This window comes from Carcharodon carcharias, chromosome 5 (genome assembly GCF_017639515.1).
Source record: "Carcharodon carcharias isolate sCarCar2 chromosome 5, sCarCar2.pri, whole genome shotgun sequence".
NCBI lineage: Eukaryota > Metazoa > Chordata > Chondrichthyes > Lamniformes > Lamnidae > Carcharodon > Carcharodon carcharias.
This window is the reverse complement of record NC_054471.1, coordinates 46,382,662-46,408,359: the sequence shown is the minus strand read 5'-3', so window position 1 is coordinate 46,408,359 and position 25,698 is coordinate 46,382,662. Positions and strand designations below refer to the sequence as shown.

The 25,698-nt window shown below is 45.6% G+C and overlaps 1 protein-coding gene across 1 annotated transcript in view; it reads left to right on the top strand.

The window, feature by feature from the left end:
- The window catches only part of LOC121277708, a 149,491-nt gene that overhangs the window by 54,116 nt on the left and 69,677 nt on the right, over positions 1 to 25,698 (top strand). Inside the window, exon 12 of the mRNA XM_041187343.1 lies at positions 12,201 to 12,359. Coding sequence (XP_041043277.1) covers positions 12,201 to 12,359 — 159 coding nt within the window. The remainder of the gene's footprint in view (positions 1 to 12,200; positions 12,360 to 25,698) is intronic.

Here is a 25,698-nt window from a genome sequence, read left to right as displayed (position 1 = left end):
ACTGCTTCCACCACCCTTTAGGCACTGTGTTCCTCATCATTTCCTTTTTTAAAAAATTATTCACATGAGGTGGGCTTCGTTGGCTGGGCCAGCATTTATTACCCATCCCTAATTGCCCTTGAGAAGGTGGTGATGAGCTGCCTTGTTGAACTGCTGCAGTCCATGTGGTGTAGGTACAGCCATAGTGCTGTTAGGGAGGGAACTCCAAGATTTTGACCCAGTGACGGTGAAGGAACGGTGATATATTTACAAGGCAGGAGGTGTGCCCCTTGGAAAGGAACTTACAGGTGGTGGTGTTCCCATCCAACTGCTGCCCTTGTCCTAGATGGTAGAGGTTGTGGGTTTGAAAAGTGCTGTTGAAAGAGGCTTGGTGAGTTTCTGCAGTGCATCTTGCAGATGGTACACACCGCTGTCAATGTGCATTGGTGATGGAGGGAGTGAATGTTTAAGGTGGTGGGTGGGGTGCCAATCAAGTGCACTGCTTTGTCCTGGATGGTGTCAAGCTTCTTGAGTGTTGTGGGAGCTGCACTCATCCAGGTAAGTGGAGAGTATTCCATCACACTCCTGACTTGTGCCTTGTAGATGGTGGGCAGGCTTTGGGGAGTCAGGAGGTGGGTTACTCACTGCAAAATTCCCAGCCTGACCTGTTCTTGCAGCAACTTGCTATGCAAAAAGTAAGACTACAGTGCTTTAACCTGATCCACTGATTGTTGCATTGTTTAGCTCCCTATATAACAACCGGTTTTTGCTGTTTAGCTGGCGTGTAGTCGTTTACACACAACATAAGAGAAAGAACCAAATGTCATTATATATCTTAAAGTAAAAATGTGTACCTTTGTCACACAGCCATTTCTGTTTTTCCTTAATTCATATAAAACAATTCCAGGTGATTGTTGTAGTTGAATATATCTGTCAGCTCATTGTCCTTCACTCCAATGAAAGCTACATTACACTCATTGGGAAGATGAATGTTGTGCATTTGCTGTGGATTCCACCCTGTAGGATAAATGAAGGCCAAGTAGATTTCAGATCAAATGCTATTTTGTTGGTGTCGTGGCCACCTGTGTGTCACTTGGTACAGATTTGTTCCTTGCATTATGAAGTGGCTTAAATATTGCAGAAATACAATTTTTTTTGAATAGCTTGCTCAATTGAATTTTGTAAGAAGAAGACTTATTTATATGCTAACACACTAGTGCACAAAAGATAAGTATTGTATGCAAAGGAAATGTAGAATGCAAGCATGGAAACCTCACATTCCTCAATCTGTACTAGACACTTAAGATTGAGCTCAGAGGGCTGTTTCATTCCGGTGGTGACTTGCCCCACCTTGTGGCCCAAATGAGAACTGATGTAATGCACATTACAATTGACAACAGAGAATCACAACTAAATTTGTTGCAGGTGCAAAATTTCCAAAATCTTATGAGAAATTACTCAACATCAGAACATAACTCCTACATGTCCGGAAATTGTTGTGAACGATTGTATGAGCATTTAAACAGCTCATATGAAATCCCTCACACTGCCGCTACCACTCCTGCAGGTAACAGGTACAGTAGAATCGTGGTTATGTAACTGTATTAGTAATCCAGAGGCCTTGACTACTAATCTGATGGCATGAGTTCAAGTCCCACCCCAACACATGACTGGATTCGTTGTTAAAAAAAGGCTCACTAGTGTCCTTTAGGGAAGGGAATTTGCCCTCCTTATCTGATCTGACCTATATTAAACTTTAGACTTACGAACACAGTGCCTAAAGGGTGGTTGACTCCAAACTGCTCTCTGAAAATACCTAGCAAGCCATTAAGTTGTATCAAGAGCTGCTACAATGTAGAAGGCATCTCATCACCAACCTGTCAAAGGGCAATTAGTGTTGGAAATTAAATGCCAGCCTAGCATTAATCACTGTGTTGCTGTGCACTTCATTCTTTACACCATTCTGCTTTTGACTGTAATTATAATACATAGCCAGTGGAAGTAACAGGTTTTGCCAATTTTCTCGACAAAACCAATTATTTCTTCGAATTCAAAACAGGCCTTGTCTAAATGGTCTCTGTCTCTCATCCCATGTTAGCAACAGAGCAGTTCTAAGTGGGAAGAGTGCATTAGCATCACACTCGTGTGGCAGCCAAAGTGTGAAGACCTGTCACAATCTAATTGCTTTTTCAACATTATCTTTTAATAATTTAAGAGCTATTCTGTCACACACCACTGCCCAATTGAGTCTGTGGACAGGTTCCTGGGTCGTTGCTTAAGATGCCAGTAGGTAGGTTCATGACAGTGGCACAGGGTGAATCTGTCTAAATTTCCCTCCTGTGTTTGGGGCTGTTTGTTTCCTCCCCCTTGAGCTCAATTAAGAACATAAGCTTGCTGTATAGAGAATCCTGGATTTATACCTATACCTCAACATTACATGGTGCAGTGCATTAGTATACCAACGAAGGTGTCACTTTGTTGCTGTAGTAGCTTTCTAATAAACATGAGCCTCAGCCTAACTGGGCTAACAACCTATTTGGCATTTTGTGCTAATCCACACTTTTATTGTCCTTATCCAGATTTTTCAAAGTATCCTTGGTCATTTGCACAAAATGTCCTGAGTTCACTCTAGATTTATTAATTAGGCAAGTCAAGGAGAGATAAGTCATATCTCCTGTTCTTTGTAAGTTATCTTTCAAGCTTCACTCACCCTATTCCCTCTGCTGAGTCCCCTCATTTGAAAAAGGTCTGCAGGAACTTTCATTTATGTAGCACTTTACAGTCAGCAAAGTAATTTTGAAGTGTAGTCACTTCAGACACCCAACAAAGTCCCCAAAAACAGCAATGTGACAATGACCAGATAATCTGTATGTTTTTAGTAACATTACCTGATAGGGCAGACTAGGCTTCAGTTTAATAATCTTATTCGAAAGATGGCACCTACAGCAGTGTAGCAGCCCCTCAGCACTGCATCAAATTATAATATTGGGCTCTAGTTTCAGGCATGGGACTTGAATCCACATCTTTCTGATTCAGAACCTAGAGTATAATCAACTGAGCCAATGCTGACACCTAGCTATTTCTGTTAACTCTGCAGTGGAGACAAGGGATTGATTATTGATCCCTGTTCTCGGAATACAGGTTATCTGCTTTGTTAAGCTGTCAGCTGCACTTTAATCCAGTGAAACAGATTATTATCCGCTCAAATACTGTGGTTCATTTGGCATGGTGAGCGGTTGCCAAGGCTTAGAGAGAGGCCAACACGAGCAAGGATGATTGATCTAATGGCTGCTTCTTGCACAGTTATTTCCTCGGCTCTATGATGAGACAAGAGCTGAAACAATATGCCCCAATCTGTCTGTACATAATCATTGATAGGAGTAATTCAGGAAATATTGTATCATGACGGAAATTATGTTAGAATTATAGTGCACTCTCTGTAAACTCCCTCTGAGCTCCCTGTGAACTCTGTGTGAACCCAGACCAGGGTCAGGTGGCTTTCTGGCGACCTTCTCATGCCTCATGGTTTTAGTGGGCCCCAAACTAGTGTGCCCTGTGCTTTATGGCCACTTGCGTGTCATTGTTTACCCCAAACACTGCTTTGGCTCAATGAAGAGTCTGGTGAGTGCTGGAGTTTGCTGAAGGAGGGGTGGGGGGAAGGAGGTATCTGTTTCCTTTTTCTGTCTTTCTCACCCTATAGGAATTGGCTCTTGCTCTACTACAGGGAAAGGAGATGTTTGGTGAGTATCTGGTAAGTGGGTCAGTTTTACTGTATCCCTAAGGTTTAGAATAGTACACAAATTGGTGGTCAAGTTAATAAAATATATTTTTAAGTGATTAATATAATTAAGTAATTATTTAAAACACATTAAGGATGGCAGGACAGGAGATGTGTCAAGGCTGCAGCATGTGGGAGCTCCTGCATAACATTGTGACCCAGGGCAAACACGCCTGGAGGAAGTGTTTGCGGCTTGAGGATCATCGGCTCAGGGTGATTGAGCTGGAGGCTGAGCTGCAGACACTGCAACACATCGGGGAAGGGGAAAGTTACCTGGATGTTTTATACCAGGTGGCAGTCACGCCACTTAGGATAGGGTCTTCTGATTTGATTAGTGGTCAGGGACAGGAGGGTGTGGCTGCGAGTGAGGCAGGTAAGGGGACCCAGAGGGCAGGAGTGCAGGAGTGTGAGCTTCTGCAATTGTCCAATAGGCTTGAGGTTCTCTCAGCTTGTTTGGATGAGAGGAGGGCTGCAGGGTGAATGAACAAACTGACCATGGCACCGTGGTACAGGAAGCCATTCAAGTGGGGGGGACCAAAAAGAAATGTAGTGATAGTAGGGATAGTATAGTGAGAGGGAGTGACATGGTTCTCTGCAGCAAAGAGCGAGAGACCAGTCAGCTGTGTTGCCTGCCCAGTACCAGGGTTCAGGACATCTGCCCAGGGCTGGAGAGGAACTTACAGTGGGAGGGGAAGAATCATGGTCCATGTAGGTACCAACGATATAGGTAGAACTTGAAAAGAGGTTCTGCATAGACAGTATGAAGAGCTAGGTACTAAACTGAAAAGCAGAATCTCAAAGATTATACTCTCTGGATTATTACCTGAGCCACATGAAAATTGGCATAGGGTACATAAAATTAAAGAGATGAACATGCAGCTCAAAGACTGGTGTGGGAGAAGTGGATTCTTGTTTATGGGGCACTGGCACCAGTACTGGGTAAAGTGGGGGCTGTACTGTTGGAATGGTCTACACCTGAACTGTGCTGGGACCGGTGTTCTTGGGAACCACATAACAAGTGAAGTAGAGAGGGTTTTAAACTAAATAGTTGGGGCAAGGGATTCCCTTGACCCCACTATTTAGATGTGGTATATCAAAGAGTAGAGAAAAGGTAAGAGAGGAAAATAGTAATATGGGAAATGAGGGTTGGAGAATGGCAAGAAGGGACAGAGAGAAAAAACCAAGAATGCACCAACAATCAAGATTAGATGTTACAAAGATAACAAAAAGACAAAACTAAAGGCTTTGTATCTGAATGCATGTAGCATGCATAACAAAGTAAATGAATTGATAGCACACATTGAAGTAAATAAATATGATCTGATAGCCGTTACAGAGACGAGGTTGCAGGATGACAAGGATTGGGTCCTGAATATTGAGGTGTATATGACATTCTAGAAGAACAGGAAGCTAGATAAAGGTGGAGGGGTAGCACTGTTAATCAAGGGTGGCATTGGTGCAGTAGTTAGAGATGACCTTGGCTCAGGAGATCAGGATGTAGAATTGATTTGGGTGGATTTGAGGAATAGTAGGGGAAAGAAATAGTAGGGAGTAGTATATAGGCCCAATAACAGTAACTACAAAGTATTCAAGAAGAAATATTGGGTGCTTGTGATAAATGGACAGCAATAATTGTGGGTGATTTTAATTTACATATAAAATGGAAAAATCAGATTGGCAGTAGTAGCCTGGGCAGTAGAATGCTTTTGCGATAGTTTCTTTGAGCAGCACGTTCTGGAACCAACCAGAGAGTAAGTTGTACTAGATTTGGTATTGTGTAATGTGACAAGATTAATTAATGACCTCAGGGTAAGGGCACCCCTAGGTAACAGCGACCACGATATGATTGAATTTTAGATCCAGTTTGAAAGGGAGAAAAATGGGTCTAAGACTAGTATTTTGAACTTAAATAAGAGCAACTATGTGGGGATGAAAGCTGAGGTAGCTGAAGTGAACTGGGAAATTAGGCCAGGGGATAGATCAATAGAAAAGCAGTGGCAGACATTTAAGGGGATATTTCAGAATACTCAGAATAAATATATTCATACTATAAAGAAAAATTCTCAATGGAGGACCCACTGTCCATGGTTAATGAAAGAAGTTAAGGAAAGCATCAAACTTAAGGAAAAATTATAGGACAGCGCAAAGATGAGTGGCAGGTCAGATGATTGGTCAGAATAAAAAGAACGGCAGAGAATGATGAGCAGGTTAATCAGGAGAAAGAAATTAGAGTATGAGAGGAAGCGAGCTAAAAATGTGAAAACGGATAGCAAGAGTTTCTACAGGTATTTAAACAGGAAAAGAATAGATAAAGCGAGTGTTGGTCCTCTAGAGAGTGAGAATGGGGAGTTAATAGTAAATAGTAAGGAAATGGCAGATAAAATGAACAAATATTTACCTTCTGTCTTCACTCACCGTTCCAGCAATAGCTGTAAATCAGGAGATGGAGGGGAGAGAGGAACTTGGTGAAATTACAATCACTAAGGAGGTGGTACTCAGCAAACTGATAGAGCTTCAGTTTGACAAGTCTCTGGGTCCAGATGGACTTCATCGTAGGGTCTTAAAATAGGTGGTTAACGAGATAGTAGATATGTTGGTGTTAATTTTCCAAAATTCCCTAGATCCTGGAAATATTCCATCAGACTGGAAAGTAGCACATATAACCCCTCTATTCAAGAAGAGAGGGAGGGAGAAAACAGGAAACTAGAGTTGACATTTGTCATGGGGAAGGTGTTAGAATTGATCATTAAGGAGTTTATATATGGGCACTTAGAGAAACTCAGTGTAATCGGGAAGAGTCGGCATGGATTTGTGAAAGAGAAATCACAGGCAGAATTTTGCCCTCGTCAGGTGGGCTCGGCGGGGGCAAGTGGGAGTGTTCGGGAAGCAATGAAAGCCCCCTGAGGCACAGAGTTGCCTCAGGGAGCTGAAGGTTTAAAAAATTAGAGAATTAAAAATAAAAATAAAGAATTTTGAAATGGTAAAAAAATGTCCTTTCCTGTGAATCTGTCACATGAGAAGGGACACGTTATGAATGAAATTTAAACATTTTAATTTAATTTTTATTTGCTGTTGGAAACCTCATCCTGCCCGTGGATAAGGTTTCCTAAAAAATCCAAAGGCCACTTGGCCTTTTCGCCTGCTCGCCAACCGTAAGTGAAAAATTGAACTTAATTATTACTTTAATGGCTTTAATAGGCCTATTAATTGTTGGTGGGTGCGCTACTGACTCCTGCGTGTGTCCACTGACCAAAATATCGTGCAAGTGCGCAATGACGTCTGGATGCTCACCCAAAATCATCGTGCGTCACTTTATGCTTGTTCGGGTCGGGCACGAGTGAAAAATTCTGACCTATATTTATTAGAGCCCCAGAGTGTTGATAGAGGTTGCTATAGAGATAATGGACACATTGGTGATCACTTTCCAAAATTCTATAGATTCTGAAGTGGTTCTTGAAGATTGGAAGGTAGCAGCTGGCACCCCAATATTTAAGAAGGGAGGGAGAGAGAAAACAGGGAACTACAGACCTGTTAGCCTTACATCAGTAGTCGGTCAAATGTTAGAATCTATTAGAAAGGATATGATAAATGGACACTTGGAGAATCATGATCCGATTGGGCATAGTCAGCATGGATTTGCGAAAAGGAAATCATGTTTGACAAACTTATTGGAGTTTTTTGAGGATGTTACTAACAAATCGATAAAGGAGAGTCAATGGACGTAGTATATTTGGATTTTCAGAAGGCTTTTGATAAACTCCCCCACAGGAGGTTTATTAGCAAAATAAAAGCACATGGGATAGGAGTCAAAATATGGGCATGGATTAACGATTGGCTAACAGGCAGTAAACAGAGTAGGAATAAATAGGTCATTCTCACATTGGCAGGCTGTGACTAGTGGGGTACCCCAAGGATCAGTACTTGGGCCCCAGCTGTACACAATATGTATCAATGATTTGGATGTGGGGACCAAATGTAATATTTCCAAGTTTGTGGATGATACAAAGCTAGGCAGGAATGTGTGTTGTGAGGAAGATGAAAAGCGGCTACAGGAGGATTTGGACAGATTTAGTGAGTGGGTAAAAACATGGCAGATGGAATATAATGAGGAAAAATGTGAGGTTATTCACTTTGGTAGAAGGAACAGATGTGCAGAATATTTCCTAAATGAGAAATTAGAAAGTGTAGATGTACAAAGAAACCTGGGTGTCCTTGTCTATAAGTCACTGAAAGCTAACATGCAGGTGCAGTAAGCAATTAGGAATGAAATGTTAGCCTTTATCGCAAGAGGATTTGGGTATAAGAGTAGTGAATCCTACTCTTATATAGAATTATATACAATTACATAGAAGTTTGGTTAGACTGCACCTGGATTGCTGTGTGCAATTTGGTCCCCTTACCTCAAAAAGGATATTATTGCCATAGAGGGAGTGCAATGTTCCAGGGATGGCAGGACTGTCTTATGAAGAGAGATTGGGGAAACTGGGCCTGTATTCTCTACAGTTTCAAAGAAAGAAAGTTGATCTCAATGAAACCTACAAAATAAGTAAAGGAATAGACAGGGTAGATGCAGGTAAGATGTTTCCCCTGGTTGGAGAGTCTAGAACCAGCGGACACAATTTCAAAATATTGGGGGAGTCACTTAGGACCGAGATGAGGAGAAAGTTCTTTACTCAAAGGGTTATGAATCTTTGGAATTCTCTACCCCAGAGGGCCGTGAAAGCTCAGTTATTGAGTGTGTTTAAGGTAAAGATTGATAGATTTCTGATTAACAATAACGTAAAGCATTATGGGGATAGTGTGGATAAAAGGCTTGAAGTGTTCAATCAGCCTTGATCATATTGAATGGTGGAACAGGCTCAATGGGCTGAATGGCCTTCTCCTGTCTAATGTTCCTATGTTCTTTGAAGATGTAACATGGGCTGTGGATAAAGGGGAGCCTGTAGACGTACTGCACTTAGATTTCTAGAAGGCCTTTGATAAGGTGCCACATCAAAGGTTATTGCGGAAAATGGAAGCTCATGGTGTAGGGGATAACTTATTAGCTTGGAAAGAAGATTGGCTGGCTGGCAGGAAAAAGAGAGTATGCATAAATAGGTCTTTTTCTGATAGGCAGGATGTGACTAATGGAGTCCCACAGGGGTCTCCGCTAGGGCCTCAACTTTTTACAATTTATATCAATGACTTAGATGAGGGGAGCGAAGGCATGGTAATTAAATTTGCAGAGAACTCAAAGATAGATAGGTAAGTATGTTGCGAAGAAGGCATAAGGAGTTTGCAGATGAATGTAGATAAATTGAGTGAGGGTGCAAAAATCTGGCAGATGGAGCATAATGTGGGAAAGTGAAGTTGTTCACTTTGGCAGGAAGAATAAAAAAGCAGAGTATTACTTAAACGGAGAATGACTGCAGAACTCCGTGGAAACTAGGTGTTCTCGTGCATGAATCACAAAGTTAGTATGCAGGTATGGCAAGTAATTAAGAAGGCTAACGGAATGCTATCCATAGAACCATAGAACATAGAACACTACAACACAGAAAACAGGCCATTCAGCCCTTCTAGTCTGTGCCAAAATATTACTCCGCTAGTCTCATTGACCTGCACCTAGTCCATAACCCTCCAGACCTCTCCCATCCATGTATCTATCCAATTTATTCTTAAAACTTAAGGGTGAGCCCGCATTTACCACGTCAGATGGTAGCTCGTTCCACACTCTCACCACTCTCTGAGTGAAGAAGCTCCCCCTAATGTTTCCCCTAAACCTTTCCCCTTTCACCTAAAAGCCATGTCCTCTCGTGTTTATCTCTCCTAATCTAAGTGGAAAGAGCCTACTCGCATTTACTCTGTCTATACCCCTCATAATTTTGTAAACTTCTATCAAATCTCCCCTCATTCTTCTACGCTCCAAGGAATAAAGTCCTAATCTGTTTAATCTTTCCCTGTAACTCAACTCCTTAAGACCCGGCAACATCTTAGTAAATCTTCTCTGCACTTTCTCAATCTTACTGATATCCTTCCTGTAGTTAGGTGACCAGAACTGCACATAATACTCCAAAGTTGGCCTCACTAATGTCTTATACAACCTCACCATAACATCCCAACTCCTATACTCAATACTTTGATTTATGAAGGCCAGTATGCCAAAAGCTTTCTTTACAACCCTGTCTACCTGTGACGCCACTTTCAGGGAATTATGTATCTGAACTCCCAGATCCCTTTGTTCCTCCGCACTCCTCAGTGCCCTACCATTTACTGTGTATGTCCTACCTTGGTTTGTCCTTCCAAAATGCAACACCTCACACTTTTCTGCATTAAATTCCATCTGCCATTTTCTGGCCCATTTTTCCAGTTGGTTCAGATCCCTCTGCAAGCTTTGAAAGCCTTCCTCGCTGTCCACAACGCCTCCAATTTACCACATTAGCATCCGCCGTTGATCTATCCTTTATTATGAGAGGAATGGAACATAAAAGTAAGGATGTTATGCTTCCCTTATACAAGGGATTGGTGAAACTGCATCTTGAGTATTGTGTGCAGTTTTGGTCTCCTTATTTAAGGAAAAATGTAACTGCGTTGGAGGCGGTTCAGAGAGGTTTATTAGACTGATAGCTGGAATGAGCAGGTTGTCTAATGAGGATAGGTTGGACATGTTGGGCTTGTTTCCACTGGAGTTTAGAAGAGTGAGAGGTGACTTGATTGAAATATATAAGATCCTGAACGGTATTGACAAAGTGGATGTGGAAAGGATGTTTCCTCTTGTGGGTGAGTCCAGAACTAGGAGGCACTGTTTTAAAATTAGGAGTCACCCTTATAGGACAGAGATGAGGAGAATTTTTTTTCTCTCAGATGGTTATGCAACTTTTGAACTCCCTCCTTCAGAAGGCGGTGGAGATGGGGGTCACTGAATATTTTTAAGGCAGAGGCAGATAGATTTTTGTTAGGCAAAGGGAATCAAAGTTATTGGGGGTAGATGGGAATGTAAAATTAGAAATACAAACAGATCAGCCATGATCTTATTGAATGGCAGAACAGACTTGAGGGGCTGAATGGCCTACTCCACCTATTTCATATGTTCGTATAGCAGGGCTCCCCCTTTTCTCTCAGAGACCCTTCCCACACTCAATTTCATGACAACAGATTCACAAGTGTATGGCTTGAACAGAACGACCAGCGAGACAAGTTTCTTCTGATACTTCACAATTGCTTTATTGAATCACTAACAACCTCACAGCACAAAACCCAAAATTTGAAACAACCTATTCCTAGTACCTGACACCAAGTCACCACGACACGGTTAAAACTTACCAAAACACAGGCAAAACACCACGTCCTGTCCTAAAACCTTGAGAAACAAAATCCTCAGACCAATATCACCAAGATATGGCTGAAACAAGTTACAAGGCACTGGTAAAAAACATCAAGTTTTCACCCCAAAACCCTCAGACCAATATCACTTTGATTTGGCTGAAACTTACAATCGTCCACATGGTTGGTCCTTCAGGTGAGAACTGTAGGTCCCCGAGCCAGGTTGAGCCTTCCTGATCCTCCTTCTTGACTGCAGGCCAAAACCTTCAGGCCAGTATTACCATGATATGGCTGAAAGCACTTAACAATCCCCAACACAACTGGCCTGTCTGATGTTAACTGTAGGCCTGAGTCAAGGTGACCAAACTCGACCCTTCTCCCAACTGCAGCCCAGATGCTCAGACCTGCTGTGTTTTTATAATAATTTAACTCAGGCTTGCCAAAACATATTTCCTGTTGTTCCAATGTCCATTTAGTTGATTCCACGCACAGTCCAGACAAATGTCATCAGTTCCTGCTGTTTGAAACAATACAGGGTTTTCCAAGGAAGATGTATCCAGATGAATATTACCAGTTCTCATTGTGTGAGCAATTCTCCTGCTGTTGAGTTGGCACAGTAACAGCACAGCAACAGCACCTGGCTCCAAAGTTAATGAGGGTTTGAGTGACTCTATTCCAGTTCTATTGTCTGTGGTGGTTGAATAATTCCTTGGGTGTAATGTATTGATGATATGCCCTTTGTGCCATTGTACTGAGTAATTGGGTACATTGGGAAAATTGGGAAAGACTTCTTGATCACGTTACTCAATGTCCAAACCCTTTTGATGAGTCACTGTGTTTTCACTAAATGTCCAAATTAACTCCTTGCTTCCCAGCCCGGTACTGCTAACTGCAGCTTATCTTTTTGAAATTTATTGTTCCAATCATGAGGTCAAAACATGTCCGTGGGTTTGAAATTATCTTTCATAAATTTTCCAGTTGGAGCGGATTTCGATCCTGCAGTGTATTTGAAAAAGTCACAGTGCAAATGCACTTTCGCTTATTGTGACACTTAATCATCTGCATTTTGAGGTTCAATAGAAGAAATATTTCTTGGACAAACGGACTGCCTGATGTTTTAATCCTGTGCACTTGAAACTAGATTTCTGACCCAAACCAAGTGATGGATGCACTTCGTCAGCATGCAGTGACGACACATGAGCCATACACTGTGCAACCTTTGGCTGTTACTTCACATCGCATGGGTCAACACACAAGTTATGTTTGGAACAGAATCTATGGAAATGCCAAGCCCTATCAAGTGAGTGTGAAACTTTGGTATTATATCTCTGATTTTACAGACCTCTCCTTGGTGTCAAGACCAAGTATAGTCTTCGGATGAAGCAGGATAGAGAGCGGGAAGATACTTGGACGTAATTCAGTCTCCTTTGAGTGTCAGACATTCTCTCCTCATTTTTATAAATCTCTTACAAACTCCTGTGTCAAAATTTATAATTGCCTTGTATACATATACCATTGCTATATTTACTATAATGATGTGTCTTTGCATGGCATTACATAGTATTTACAGAACAGACCATTCAATCTAACAGGTGCATGCTGCTGTTTATATTCCACACAAGCCTCATCCCACCTTACTTCATCTAGCCCCATCAGCATAACCTTCTGATCTTTTCTCTTTCGCGTACTTATCAAGCTTCCCCTGAAATACATCCATCCTATTTACCTTAGCTACTCCATGTGGTAGCAAGTTCCACATTCTAACCAGTGTCTGGGTAAAGAAGGTTACGCAGTGGCACTGTGAGCAGAATGACATTGGGGGCAGTGAAAAAGAGAGATGTAATTGTCATAATTTCCCATCAGCAGCTTCTATGTGAAATGTGGATAAGGGAATTTATAATGGAAGCTTTCTAGCAAATGCATCCAGAGGTAAGATTTTTTAATATATATTAAGGTATATTTGGCAAATTGCATTAAGCCCAGAATTCTGCATGGTCCAAACCCTCCGACCTTGCTAACACTTGCTGGTGAGATTTTGTAATTAATGTGGCCAAGTGGTTAGCTGTAGCAATTGTCTGAGGCTGTAAATTGTGACCTTGGGTCTTGGGGGAGAGTGCCAGGTTTTGCCTCCTCTCCCTACAACTAGAATTATGTCTTTGATGTCCCCTTGGCCCCCTTTGTAATGGAGGTGACTTTCAACAAAAGGTTTGTTTTTAAATTTTCAGAGCTTCGGGTCACAGGCTAGGCCTCAAACCCTGAGCAGGCCCATATCAGTGTCAGTGTGGCTGCTGCATTTGGTTTCATTTGGATTGCCAGCTATAAATGACTCCCCTGGCTACTGGGAGACTGGTATGAAGAGGCCATTCCCTCGCTACATTGCTAGCCTTGTTTGGGTTAGGCAGATGCTATTCCCCTCAACAAGGGTCTGTGGATCCCCAATGTAAAGTTGGGGTGAAGTTTGTCAGGATTCCTGCCTAATTTGAAGCCCTTTTGAGGCATTCCCACTGGAGTAATAGTGTGAGCGCACCAGGAAGACTATGGAATTTCCCCCAATTATTTGGTATTTTTAAAATAACATTTTTTTTCTTTAAAATTCCCAAATGGAGGGCTCATCCAATTGTAAATGTACTTTCAATTTTGAGCTAACCCACAGAGCCTAAGAAAATCCAAATTCCTACCCGAACTCAGCCGGGGTCTACGTTTGGCATCAATAGCCCATAATAAAGTAGAAAATATCAGCATCTGCCCCTGTTCACTATCCAGTGACTCCCCCCTCCTTGCCCTCACTGGAAAGATAACGTGTGTGGCTAGTGAATAAGAGTAAAAGATCAGGCTCTGTTGGAATACCGTAGTTTGTTGGATGATCACTGGGATGAGTAACCAGAGGGTTATCACCCTCTTACCTGTAGAACTTTACCTCGGGAATGATTGACTGGGCTTGAATTTCTGCAGGAGTTTCTCTTGCTCATCTGCCGCAACTTTGGAGGAATAGCCATGGAAACACGGAATAAATGCATGTACATGAAATAAATGGATGGATGATCATGGACTGCACAGACATGGCTTCCTGATGTATGCTCCCAAGTGGGAAACAATCCATACCAGGAGTACACAAGCAAATAATTTACCCTCATATTCTGCCTCAATCATATTTTATCTGAGACACAGTATAATTCTATTTGAGTTGTTCCTTATTATGACTACTTACTGGTCCAGCCATTAGAAACAATAATCATATGTTGACCCGTTAGATTTTTATCCGACTTTTTAAAATTCATTCATGGGACGTGGGCGTCACTGGCTAGGCCAGTTTTTATTATCCACTGCTAATTGCCCTTGAGAAGGTGGTGGTGATCCACTTTCGTGAACCGCTGCAGTCCATGTGGTGTAGGTACACCCACAGTGCTGTTAGGAAGAGAGTTCTACAATTTTGACACAGCAACAGTGAAGAAACGGTGATATATTTCCAAGTCAGGATGGTGAGTGGCTTGGAGCAGAACTTGCAGAAGGTGGTGTTCCCATCTATCTGCTGCCCTTCTCCTTCCAGGTGGTGGAGATTGTGGGTTTGGAAGGGGATGTTGAAGGAACTTTGGCGAGTTGCTGTAGTGCATCTTGTAGATGGTACACAAGGGTGCATTTTCCGGCAGGATCACTCGGCTCCAAACCTCATTACAGCCCTGGTCCAAACATAGGCAAAAGATCTGAATTGTAGAGGTGCATTTGGCTAACTGTGGCATCAAGTAGCCCTGGTAAAATTGAAGCGAATGGGAATCTCCACTGAGTCATACCTAGCACAAAGGAAGATGATTGTGGTTGTTGGAGGCCAATCATCTCAGCCCCAGGACATTGTTGCAGGAGTTCCTCAAGGTAGTGTCCCAGAGCCAACCTTATTCCTCAATGCATCCTCAATGACCTTCCCTCCATCGTGTGGGGATGTTTGCTTAAGGTTACACAGTGTTTAATACCATTCACAACTCCTCAGAAGCAAAGGCAGTCCATACTCACATGCAGCAAGGCCTGAACAACATTTCAGACTTGGGCTGATAAGTCATGAGTAGCATTCAGGCAAACAAATGCCTGGGAATGACTTTCTCCCCCTGACATTTTATGGCATTATCATCATTGAATCCCCCACCATCAACATCCTGGGAGTAAAAATATATATATATATATAAATAAAAACAAAAAAACTGCGGATGCTGGAAATCCAAAACAAAAACAGAATTACCTGGAAAAACTCAGCAGGTCTGGCAGCATCGGCGGAGAAGAAAAGAGTTGACGTTTCGAGTCCTCATGACCCTTCGACAGAACTTGAGTTCGAGTCTAAGAAAGAGTTGAAATATAAGCTGGTTTAAGGTGTGTGTGTGGGGGGCGGAGAGATAGAGAGACAGAGAGGTGGGGGGGGGGGGGGGTGTGGTTGTAAGGACAAACAAGCAGTGATAGAAGCAGATCATCAAAAGATGTCAACGACAATAGTACAATAGAACACATAGGTGTTAGAGTTAAAGTTGGTGATATTATCTAAACGAATGTGCTAATTAAGAATGGATGGTAGGGCACTCAAGGTATAGCTCTAGTGGGTTTTTTTTTAATTATATAATGGAAATAGGTGGGAAAAGGAAAATCTTTATAATTTATTGGAAAAAAAAGGGAAGGGGGAAACAGAAAGGGGGTGGGGATGGGGGAGGGAGCTCACGACTTAAAGTTGTTGAATTCAATATTCAGTCCGGAAGGCTGTAAAGTCCCTAGTCGGAAGATGAGGTGTTGTTCCTCCAGTTTGCATTGGGCTTTGCTGGAACAATGCAGCAAGCCAAGGACAGACATGTGGGCAAGAGAGCAGGGTGGAGTGTTAAAATGGCAAGCGACAGGGAGGTTTGGGTCATTCTTGCGGACAGACCGCAGGTGTTCTGCAAAGCGGTCGCCCAGTTTACGTTTGGTCTCTCCAATGTAGAGGAGACCACATTGGGAGCAACGAATGCAGTAGACTAAGTTGGGGGAAATGCAAGTGAAATGCTGCTTCACTTGAAAGGAGTGTTTGGGTCCTTGGACGGTGAGGAGAGAGGAAGTGAAGGGGCAGGTGTTGCATCTTTTGCATGGGCATGGGGTGATGCCATAGGAGGGGGTTGAGGAGTAGGGGATGATGGAGGAGTGGACCAGGGTGTCCCGGAGGGAGCGATCCCTACGGAATGCCGATAAAGGGGGTGAAGGGAAGATGTGTTTGGTGGTGGCATCATGGTGGAGTTGGCGGAAATGGCGGAGGATGATCCTTTGAATGCGGAGGCTGGTGGGGTGATAAGTGAGGACAAGGGGGACCCTATCATGTTTCTGGGAGGGAGGAGAAGGCGTGAGGGCGGATGCGCGGAAGATGGGCTGGACATGGTTGAGGGCCCTGTTAACGACCGTGGGTGGAAAACCTCGGTTAAGGAAGAAGGAGGACATGTCAGAGGAACTGTTTTTGAATGTAGCATCATCGGAACAGATGCGACGGAGGCGAAGGAACTGAGAGAATGGGATGGAGTCCTTACAGGAAGCGGGGTGTGAGGAGCTGTAGTCGAGATAGCTGTGGGAGTCGGTGGGTTTGTAATGGATATTGGTGGACAGTCTATCACCAGAGATTGAGCCAGAGAGGTCAAGGAAGGGAAGGGAAGTGTCAGAGATGGACCACGTGAAAATGATGGAGGGGTGGAGACTGGAAGCAAAATTAATAAATTTTTCCAAGTCCCGACGAGAGCACGAAGCGGCACCGAAGTAATCATCGATGTACCGGAGAAAGAGTTGTGGAAGGGGGCCGGAGTAGGACTGGAACAAGGAATGTTCCACATACCCCATAAAGAGACAGGCACAGCTGGGGCCCATGCGGGTACCCATAGCCACACCTTTTATTTGGAGGAAGTGAGAGGAGTTGAAGGAGAAATTGTTCAGCGTGAGAACAAGTTCAGCCAGACGGAGGAGAGTAGTGGTGGATGGGGATTGTTCGGGCCTCTGTTCAAGGAAGAAGCTAAGGGCCCTCAGACCATCCTGGTGGGGGATGGAGGTGTAGAGGGATTGGACGTCCATGGTGAAGAGGAAGCGGTTGGGGCCAGGGAACTGGAAATTGTTGATGTGACGTAAGGTGTCAGAGGAATCACGGATGTAGGTGAGAAGGGACTGGACAAGAGGAGAGAGAAGGGAGTCAAGATAACGAGAAATGAGTTCTGTGGGGCAGGAGCAAGCTGAGACGATCGGTCTACCGGGGCAGTTCTGTTTGTGGATTTTGGGTAGGAGATAGAAGCGGGCCGTCCGAGGTTGGGCGACTATCAGGTTGGAAGCTGTGGGAGGGAGATCCCCAGAGGAGATGAGGTCAGTGACAGTCCTGGAAACAATGGCTTGATGTTCAGTGGTGGGGTCATGGTCCAGGGAGAGGTAGGAGGAAGTGTCTGCGAGTTGACGCTCAGCCTCCGCGAGGTAGAGGTCAGTGCGCCAGACAACAACAGCACTACCCTTGTCAGCGGGTTTGATGACAATGTCAGGGTTGGACCTGAGAGAATGGAGTGCAGTAAGTTCAGAGAGAGACAGGTTAGAATGGGTGAGGGGAGCAGAGAAATTGAGACGACTAATGTCGCGCCGACAGTTCTCAATGAAAAGATCGAGAGAAGGTAAGAATCCAGAGGGAGGGGTCCAGGTGGAGGGAAAATATTGGAGATGGGTAAAAGGATCCGTTGAACTGGGAGAGGACTCCTGCCCAAAGAAGTGAGCCCGGAGACGAAGACGGCGGAAGAAGAGTTCAGTATCATGCCGAGCCCGAAATTCATTGAGGTGAGGGCGTAAGGGTATGAAACTAAGTCCTTTGCTGAGCACTGAACGTTCAGCATCGGAGAGGGGAAGGTCAGGGGGTATAGTGAATACACGGCTGGGGTTGGGACTGGAAGAAAGGGTGGGGACGGAGGGACAGGCAGGGGTGGAATGTCCTAGATGGGTGTTGGTGTCGATGAGTTGTTGGAGCTTGCGTTCCTTAGCACTTGAGAGAAAGAGAAAAAGTTTCTGGGAGTTACCATTGACTAGAAACTTAGCTGAACCAGCCACATAAATACTGTGGCTACAGGAGCAGGTCAGATAGTAGGAATTTTGTGATGACTCCCCAAAGCCTGTTCACCATCTACAAGGCACAAGTCAAGAGTGTGATGGAATACTCTCCACTTGCCTGGATGAGTGCAACTCCAATAGCACTCAAGAAGCTCAGCACCATTCAGGAGAAAGCAGTCGGCTTGATTGGCACCCCGTCCAACACTGTAAATATCCACTCCTTCTAACACCACCGCAAAGTGGCGCCCATGTATACCACCTACAAGATGCACAAGATTAACCCAAACTGAATAAGTGCTGCTACATGGCACAATCAATCTCACCTCCATCATTTTACTGATGACTGAAAGTAGACTGATGGGGTGGTAATTGACCAGATTGGAAATATCCTGCTTTTTGTGGATATAACAAACCTGAGCAATTTTCTACACTCTTGTGTAGATGCCAGTTTTGTAGCTGTACTGGAACAGCTTGGCTAGGGGCGTGGCTAGTTCTGGAGCACAAGTCTTTAGTACTATTGCTGGAGTATTGTCAGGACCCATAGCCTTTGCAGTATCCAGTGCCTTCAGCCGTTTCTTGATATCATGTGGAGTGAATTGAATTGGCTGAAGACTGACATTTGTGACTGTGGGGACCTCAGAAGGAGGCCGAAATGGATCATTCACGTGGCGCTTCTGCTTGAAGATAGTTGCAAATGCTTCAGCCTTATCTTTTTCCCTCATGCTGGGCTCCCCTATCATTGAGGATGGGGATATTTGTGGAACCTCCTCCTCTGGCTAGCTGTTTTACTGTCCATCAGTACTGTTCTGATGTGGAGTTTTCAATTGATCATTGATTATGGGATTGCTTTTGCTCTATTTATAACATGGTGCTTCTATTGTTTAGCAGTTATGTAGTCCTGTTCTACAGCTCCCTGTACTACCAGGTTGGCATTTCATTTTTAGGCACATCTGATGCTGCTCCTGGCATGTTCTCCAATGTTGCTCATTGAAATAAGATTGGTCCCTTGGCATGATGGCAATGGTAGAGTGAGGGATATGCCAGGCCATGAGGTGGTTGAATACAATTCTGCCGAACTGATCGCCCAAAGCACCTCATGGACACCTAACTTTGAATAGCAAGGTGGTACAGAGCACAATGGAGTGCATCCTCTATGTAAAGACTGGACTTTGTCTCCTCAAGGACTGTGCAGTGGTCATTCCTAATTATACTGTCATGACCATAGGCAACTGTGACAGGTAGATTAGTGGGGGTGAGGTCAAGTAGGTTTTTCGCTTCTGATAGTTCCCTCACCATCTGTCGCAGGTCAAGTCTGGCAGATATGTCGTTCATAACTCAGCCAGCTTGGCTAGCGGTATTACTGTCCTAATCTTGGTGATGGACGTTGAAATCCCTGACACAGATTTCATTCTTTCTACCTTGAGTGCTTCTTCCGAGTGTTGTGCAACAGGGAAAAGTACTGATCCATCAGCTGACGGAGAGCGGTAGGTGATTATTAGCCGGAGGTTTCCTTGTCCATGTTTGACCCGAAGCTGGAGCCAATGTTGAGGAATTCCAGGGTTGCTCCTTCCCGACTGCAGACCACCTGGTGCTGCCGCCTCTGGCTGGTCTGTCCTGTCTATGGGATAGAATTTGGTACAACTGAGCGCCTTGTTCGGTCTTTTTCAGAGGAGAGTTCAGAGTCAGCCACATTGCTGTGCACCTGGAGCCAAATGTAGGAGTCGCCTGAAGGGCATTCGCCGGTTTTTATGAAAATCCGGTAATTCCATGATCATCATTACTGTGACTAACTTTTTATTCCGGATTTTGTTAATCTTATTTAAACTCACCCAGCTGTTGTGGTGGGATTTAAGCTCATGGTCTGAATTTTAGCCTTGGCGGACACACGAGATTGACGGCCCCGGGAGTGGTTGGGAAACAGGACTCCGGCTGCGATTGGCCCATGACCCCGATTTCACGCTGGCTGGCCAATTAAGGCCCATCCCAGTGTGAAATCCACCTTTCTACTGGTCAGGAAGGGCCGGGTGGGGGCGGGGGCCTGTCGAGCGCCGGGTCCAATGTCGGCCCAGCGGGCGGTTTAAATACAACAGAGGCAGCTCCCTGAAGGCTGCCAGGGGAGAGTCATATTCAGTGGCCTGGAGCCTGGAGCTATGGCCTCAACAGCGGCTAGAGACAGCAGGCAGGAGGGCAGGTCGGGTGGGCACTCGGCCCCCCCCGTTTTTCTGATGAGTGCCTCACAGTCCTCCTGGACGAGGCGGGACACCCTCATTCCCAAGGATGGAAGGAAGAGGCCACCACACCAGACAAAAAAAGCCTGGGAGGAGGTGGCAGCCAAGGTCAGCAGCCACGATGTTGTGCTTGCACATGGGTTCAGTGCCGCAAAAGGTTCAATGACCTGCTGCACTCGGCAAGAGTGAGTTCCGTGTAAATATGGATCAGTGTGGAGAAGTGTTAAGGGCTGGCCATCCCCCCATGGAGCTCAGGGGTGTTAGAGTCCGAGTGCCAACTGTCAATAATGCTGGAGCTGGCCAAGGAGGTGAGCCCTGGCTGCTTGGACTGAGTGCCTTGTGGTTCGAAGGCCATGACTTGGATGTGCCCTGCAAGGTGTTCCTCAGGTGGGCTTGGCCAGGCTGCAGTGACGATGGATTTAGAGGGTGGACTAATCAATGCTCCTCTGACCTTTCAGTAGAAGATGAGCCATAACAACATAGAGAGGTCAAGGACAGGCCTCCTAGTATTGACAAGGTTTGAACTAGACGTCTTGTAGCTGGAGAGCCGCCACCCACCTTGTTCAGCCAGTCGTGGAGAGGGAGGAGTCTCTGATGAAGATAAGAGTGCACAGAGGCGAGAGTGTTGGATTATGCAAACATTCTTGTATAGTCTCCTCATTGATGGGAGCCTCAAAATTTGAGTTCCCATTGATCATTGAAAGACAATGGCAGCATGATGCAGATCTCCGTGGCCTCACCAGGGTAACTGGAATGTACAGTGACAGTGTGATGACTTAAACTAATGACATGTCGTTGTTCTCCCTTAGATTCACCAGCAGGCACTCGTTCGCAGGACCCCAAAGAGTCACCCCTGATGCCAGAGGACTGCCAGGCTTCAGCTGCACCTGTGTCATGCCCGGTCTCTGAACCAGGCACCAGCAGAGAGACCAGCACCTCAGTGGGCAATAGACCGGTGGCTAGAATCTCGATGCACAGTGGTGAGGGCACTTCACACTCGCTTGAGGAGCAGGCGGAGGCAGAGAGTGCCCAGGGCACCAGCAGGACTGCTGGTGACCAGGGTGATGCTGAGTTGAAGGCTGATGATGACCCTCTGGAGTCATCCGTTAGGTGGCACATGCTGGATGTCCAGTGGGATCCAACTTAACTGAATAGGTACTTTGCGTCAGTCTTCACGGAGGAAGACACGAGTAACAGCCCCAAAATTCAAGAGAGTCGGGAGGGGCAGAGGTGAGTATGGTGGCCAATACCAAGGAGAAGGTGTTAGGAAAACTGAAAGGTCTGAAAGTGGATAAATCACCTGGACCAGATAGATTACACCCTAGAGTTCTGAAGGGGATAGCTGAAGAGATATTGGAGGCGTTAGTGGTGATCTTTCAGGAATCACTGGAGTCAGGGAGGGTCCGAGAGGACTGGAAAATTGCTAATGTAACCTCCCTGTTTAAGAAGGAAGTGAGGCAAAAAACAGGAAATTACAGGCCGATTAACCTGACCTCGGTCATTGGTAAGATTTTAGAGTCCATTATTAAGGATGAGATTTCAGAATACTTGGAAGTGCATGGTATAATAGGGCAAAGACAGCATGGTTTCATCAAGGAGAGGTCATGCCTGACAAATCTGTTAGAATTCTTTGAGGAGGTAACGAGCAGGTTAGACAAAGGAGAGCCAATGGATGTTATCTACTTGGACTTCCAGAAGGCCTGTGACAAGGTGCCGCACAGAAGGCTGCTCAGTAAGATAAGAGCCCATGGTGTTAGAGGCAAGATACTAGCATGGATAGAAGATTGGCTGTCTGGCAGGAGGCAGAGAGTGGGGATAAGGGTGTCCTTCTCAGGATGGCGGCCGGTGACTAGTGGAGTTCCGCAAGGGTCAGTGTTAGGACCACAACTTTTCACTTTATACATTATTAATGATCTAGATGAAGGAACTGAGGGCATCCTGGCTAAGTTTGCAGATGATACAAAGATAGGTGGAGGGACAGGTAGTATTGAGGAAGCAGGAAGGCTGCAGAAGGATTTGGACAGGTTAGGAGAATGGGCAAAGAAGTGGCAGATGGAATATAATGTGGGGAAGTGTGAGATCATGCACTTTGGTAGGAAAAATAAAGGCATAAACTATTTTCTAAATGGGGAGAGAATTCAGAAATCTGGAGTGCAAGGGGACTTGGGAATCCTAGTCCAGGATTCTCTTAAGGTTAATTTGCAGGTTGAATCGATAGTTAGGAAGGCAAATGCAATGTTGGCATTTATTTCGAGAGGACTAGAATATAAAAGCAGGGATGTGCTGCTGAGGCTTTATAAGGTTCTGGTCAGACTACATTTAGAATATTGTGAGCAATTTTGGGCCCTATATCTCAGGAAGGATGTGTTGGCCCTGGAGAGGTACAAGAGGAGGTTCATGAGAACGATCCCAGGAATGAAAGGAATGTTTGAGGACTCTGGGTCCATACGCGATGGAGTTTAGAAGGATGAGGGGGGGATCTGATTGAAAATTACAGAATACTGAAAGACCTGGATAGAGTGGAGGTGGGGAAGATGTTTCCATTAGTAGGAGAGACTAGGACCCAAGGGCACAGCCTCAGAGTAAAGGGAAGACCTTTTAGAACAGAGATGAGGAGAAACTTCTTTAGCCAGAGAGTGGTGAATCTATGGAATTGATTGCCACAGAAGGCTGTGGAGGCCAGGTCACTGAGTGTATTTAAGAATGAGATAGATAGGTTCTTGATTGGCAAGGGGATCAAAGGTTATGGGGAGAAGGCGGGAGAATGTGGTTGAGAAACTTATCAGCCATGATTGAATGGCGGAGCAGACTCGATGGGCAGAATGGCCTAATTTCTGCTCCTATGTCTTATGGTCTTATTATGGTCTTATGGGATGTGTGAGAGGATCTAGTGGAGATCCAGGAGTGTATGTGTGCCATGGTCTCTGTTGTGAAAGGGTCCATGTGGAGCTAAACACTGCGTTGACCCTCATGGCCGAGCGCATTGCCTCCTCCATTGAGAGTGGCAACTCTCATGGAGAGGCACCTCCAGGGTCAGAATGAGGGGTTCCTGGGGTTGTGCTCAGACCTGCAAACCTTCACACAGGCAAAGACCTCAGGAGGTCAGTGCCAGTGTGGGAGATGGATGAGGCACCCAGTATCCCAGCTAGATATCCCGTCCATCAATGGTGAGCAGGGAGGTCCAGAGCGGCCTCACGTTGGCACACGACCTGCTTGTCATCTCTGGGGGCTCCTCTCAGAGCACTCTGGTTGACGACAGCATCTCCTCCACCCCTCTGCCAGTGACCATGGCATCTGATGAGGCTGTGATGACCGGGGAGATGCCAGCCATGGTACTGGCCACTCCATCCCAGACAGGGCCAGCACAGGCTCCACGGGCCAGAGGACAACCGCCAAGGTCATCAAGGGCAACAAGACAGCAGAGTCAGCAGCTGCCTCCAATGCCGCTGACAGCGAGGGTCGCGGGTGGGGGGGGGGGGTCCAATGCATAGCACTCGTAAACGGAAGTTTAAGGCACCTTGAGCACAAGAGGGACTGTTCACGGGTGATCTTCTGTTCTGTAATGTTTTGTTTATATGTTTACTGGTGTGGGTATTAACGCCAGAGATTGTAATGTTCATTTGTCTTGACTGTGAAAATTATATAAATTTTGCTTTTGTCATAATGGCCTGAGTATGCTTCACTTTTTTTTTTGGTGCAGGGTATGCTAGTATCTAACGCTGGACATGATTGGCTCTAAACCTTATTGCACAGGTGCTGAGTGGACTTTGGGTTCAAAGGAAAGGGTCATTTCAGACATCCGAGATGGAGGCGGCACCCCTGGCATGAGGTGGAAGCAGATCTTTGGTAACCTAGCTGAAGGAGCATTGGATCAAGGAATCCCTGATGTCCCTGCCTCCCTGAAGGGCACAGAGGCCTCCATGCCCTCAACATTCTCCTCACGAGGCTCCTCTTCTGACTCACTACTGGATTCATCCTCTGTGGCCTGTGGAGCGATGTCAAGATTCTCTTCCTCCAGTGGGTCGCCCCTTGCCAGAGCCAGATTATGGAGAGCGCAGCATGCAAGCACTATCGGTGACACTCACTCTAAAGGGTGTTGTAGTGCCCCCCCCGAAAGTTCCAGGCGTCGGAAACGCATCTTCAGAAAACCGCCCTTGTGGAGGCATGGCTCATATTATAACGCTGCTCCGCCTCTGTTCTTGGGTTGTGGAGAGGCGTCAGAAGCCACATTTTTAACAGATAACCCTTGTCACCCAGCAGCCATCCATCCAGTCGGGCTGGAGAAGTGAACAGCCTTGGCACCTGGGAGTGTCTGATGATATAGGGTCATGGGAGCTGCCAGGGTATCTTGCACAGACTTTCAGAATCTATGTCTTGCGGTCACACATTCTCTGGACGTTCATCGAGTGGGCCTGAGATCACCTCCAACTGTGTGGGTGGACATCCCATGCCGGTGGCTCTGAAGGTCTCAACGGCCTTCAAAGACACAGAGGCCTGCCTCCATGCCCTCAGCATTCTCCTCACCATGCTCCTTTTCTGACTCACTACTGGATTCATCCTCTGTGGCCTGTGGAGCTGTGTCAAGATCCTCTTCCTCCAGTGGCTCCCCACTTGCCAGTGCCAGTGCCAGTGGAGAACGTATCATGCAACCACTATCAGTGACACCCACTCTGGAGGGTATTGTAGTGCTCCCCCTGAATGGCCCAGGCATTGGAAGCGCATCTTCAAAAGATCTATGGTCCTCTCTATCACTGCCCTTGTGGAGGCATGGCTCCTGTTGACGAAGGCACCCGAGTGACACACTGGCGCCTTGATGGCCACGTGTGTGCAGTCAATTGCACCCTGGACGTGGGGGAACCCAGCAATCGCTGCGAAGCCTCTGGCTCACTCAACCTGGCTGGCCTCGTCCATATGGTAAAGAATTAAGGCCAGTACCCACCTGAACAGACCTTCTGTCACCAGCTTGACGCAACTGTGGACAGCTGATTGGGAAACTCCAAAAAGATCTCCCACTGAGCCCTGGAAAGAGCAGGAGGCATAGAAATTGAGGGTTGCTGTGACCTTCAGAGCCACTGGCATGGGCACAGTTGGAGCTGATCTCAGGCCCAATCATCTGACAAATTGATGTCATGGTCTCCCTGGATAGGCGGAATCTTCTTTGGTTTTGCACCTTGGAGATACTGAGGTAGCTGCATCGCCACCTGTAAATCCTGGCAGCAGGATAGTGACGTCTTCTGCAGCCCCTGCTGGACTACCTGCTGGCCCTGCGCCTCCTGTGCCTGCGCCTCTCCTCCCATAGGCCCCTCCCCTGGAAGCTGCATTGGGACACCTGGTCTCCTCACCCTTCTC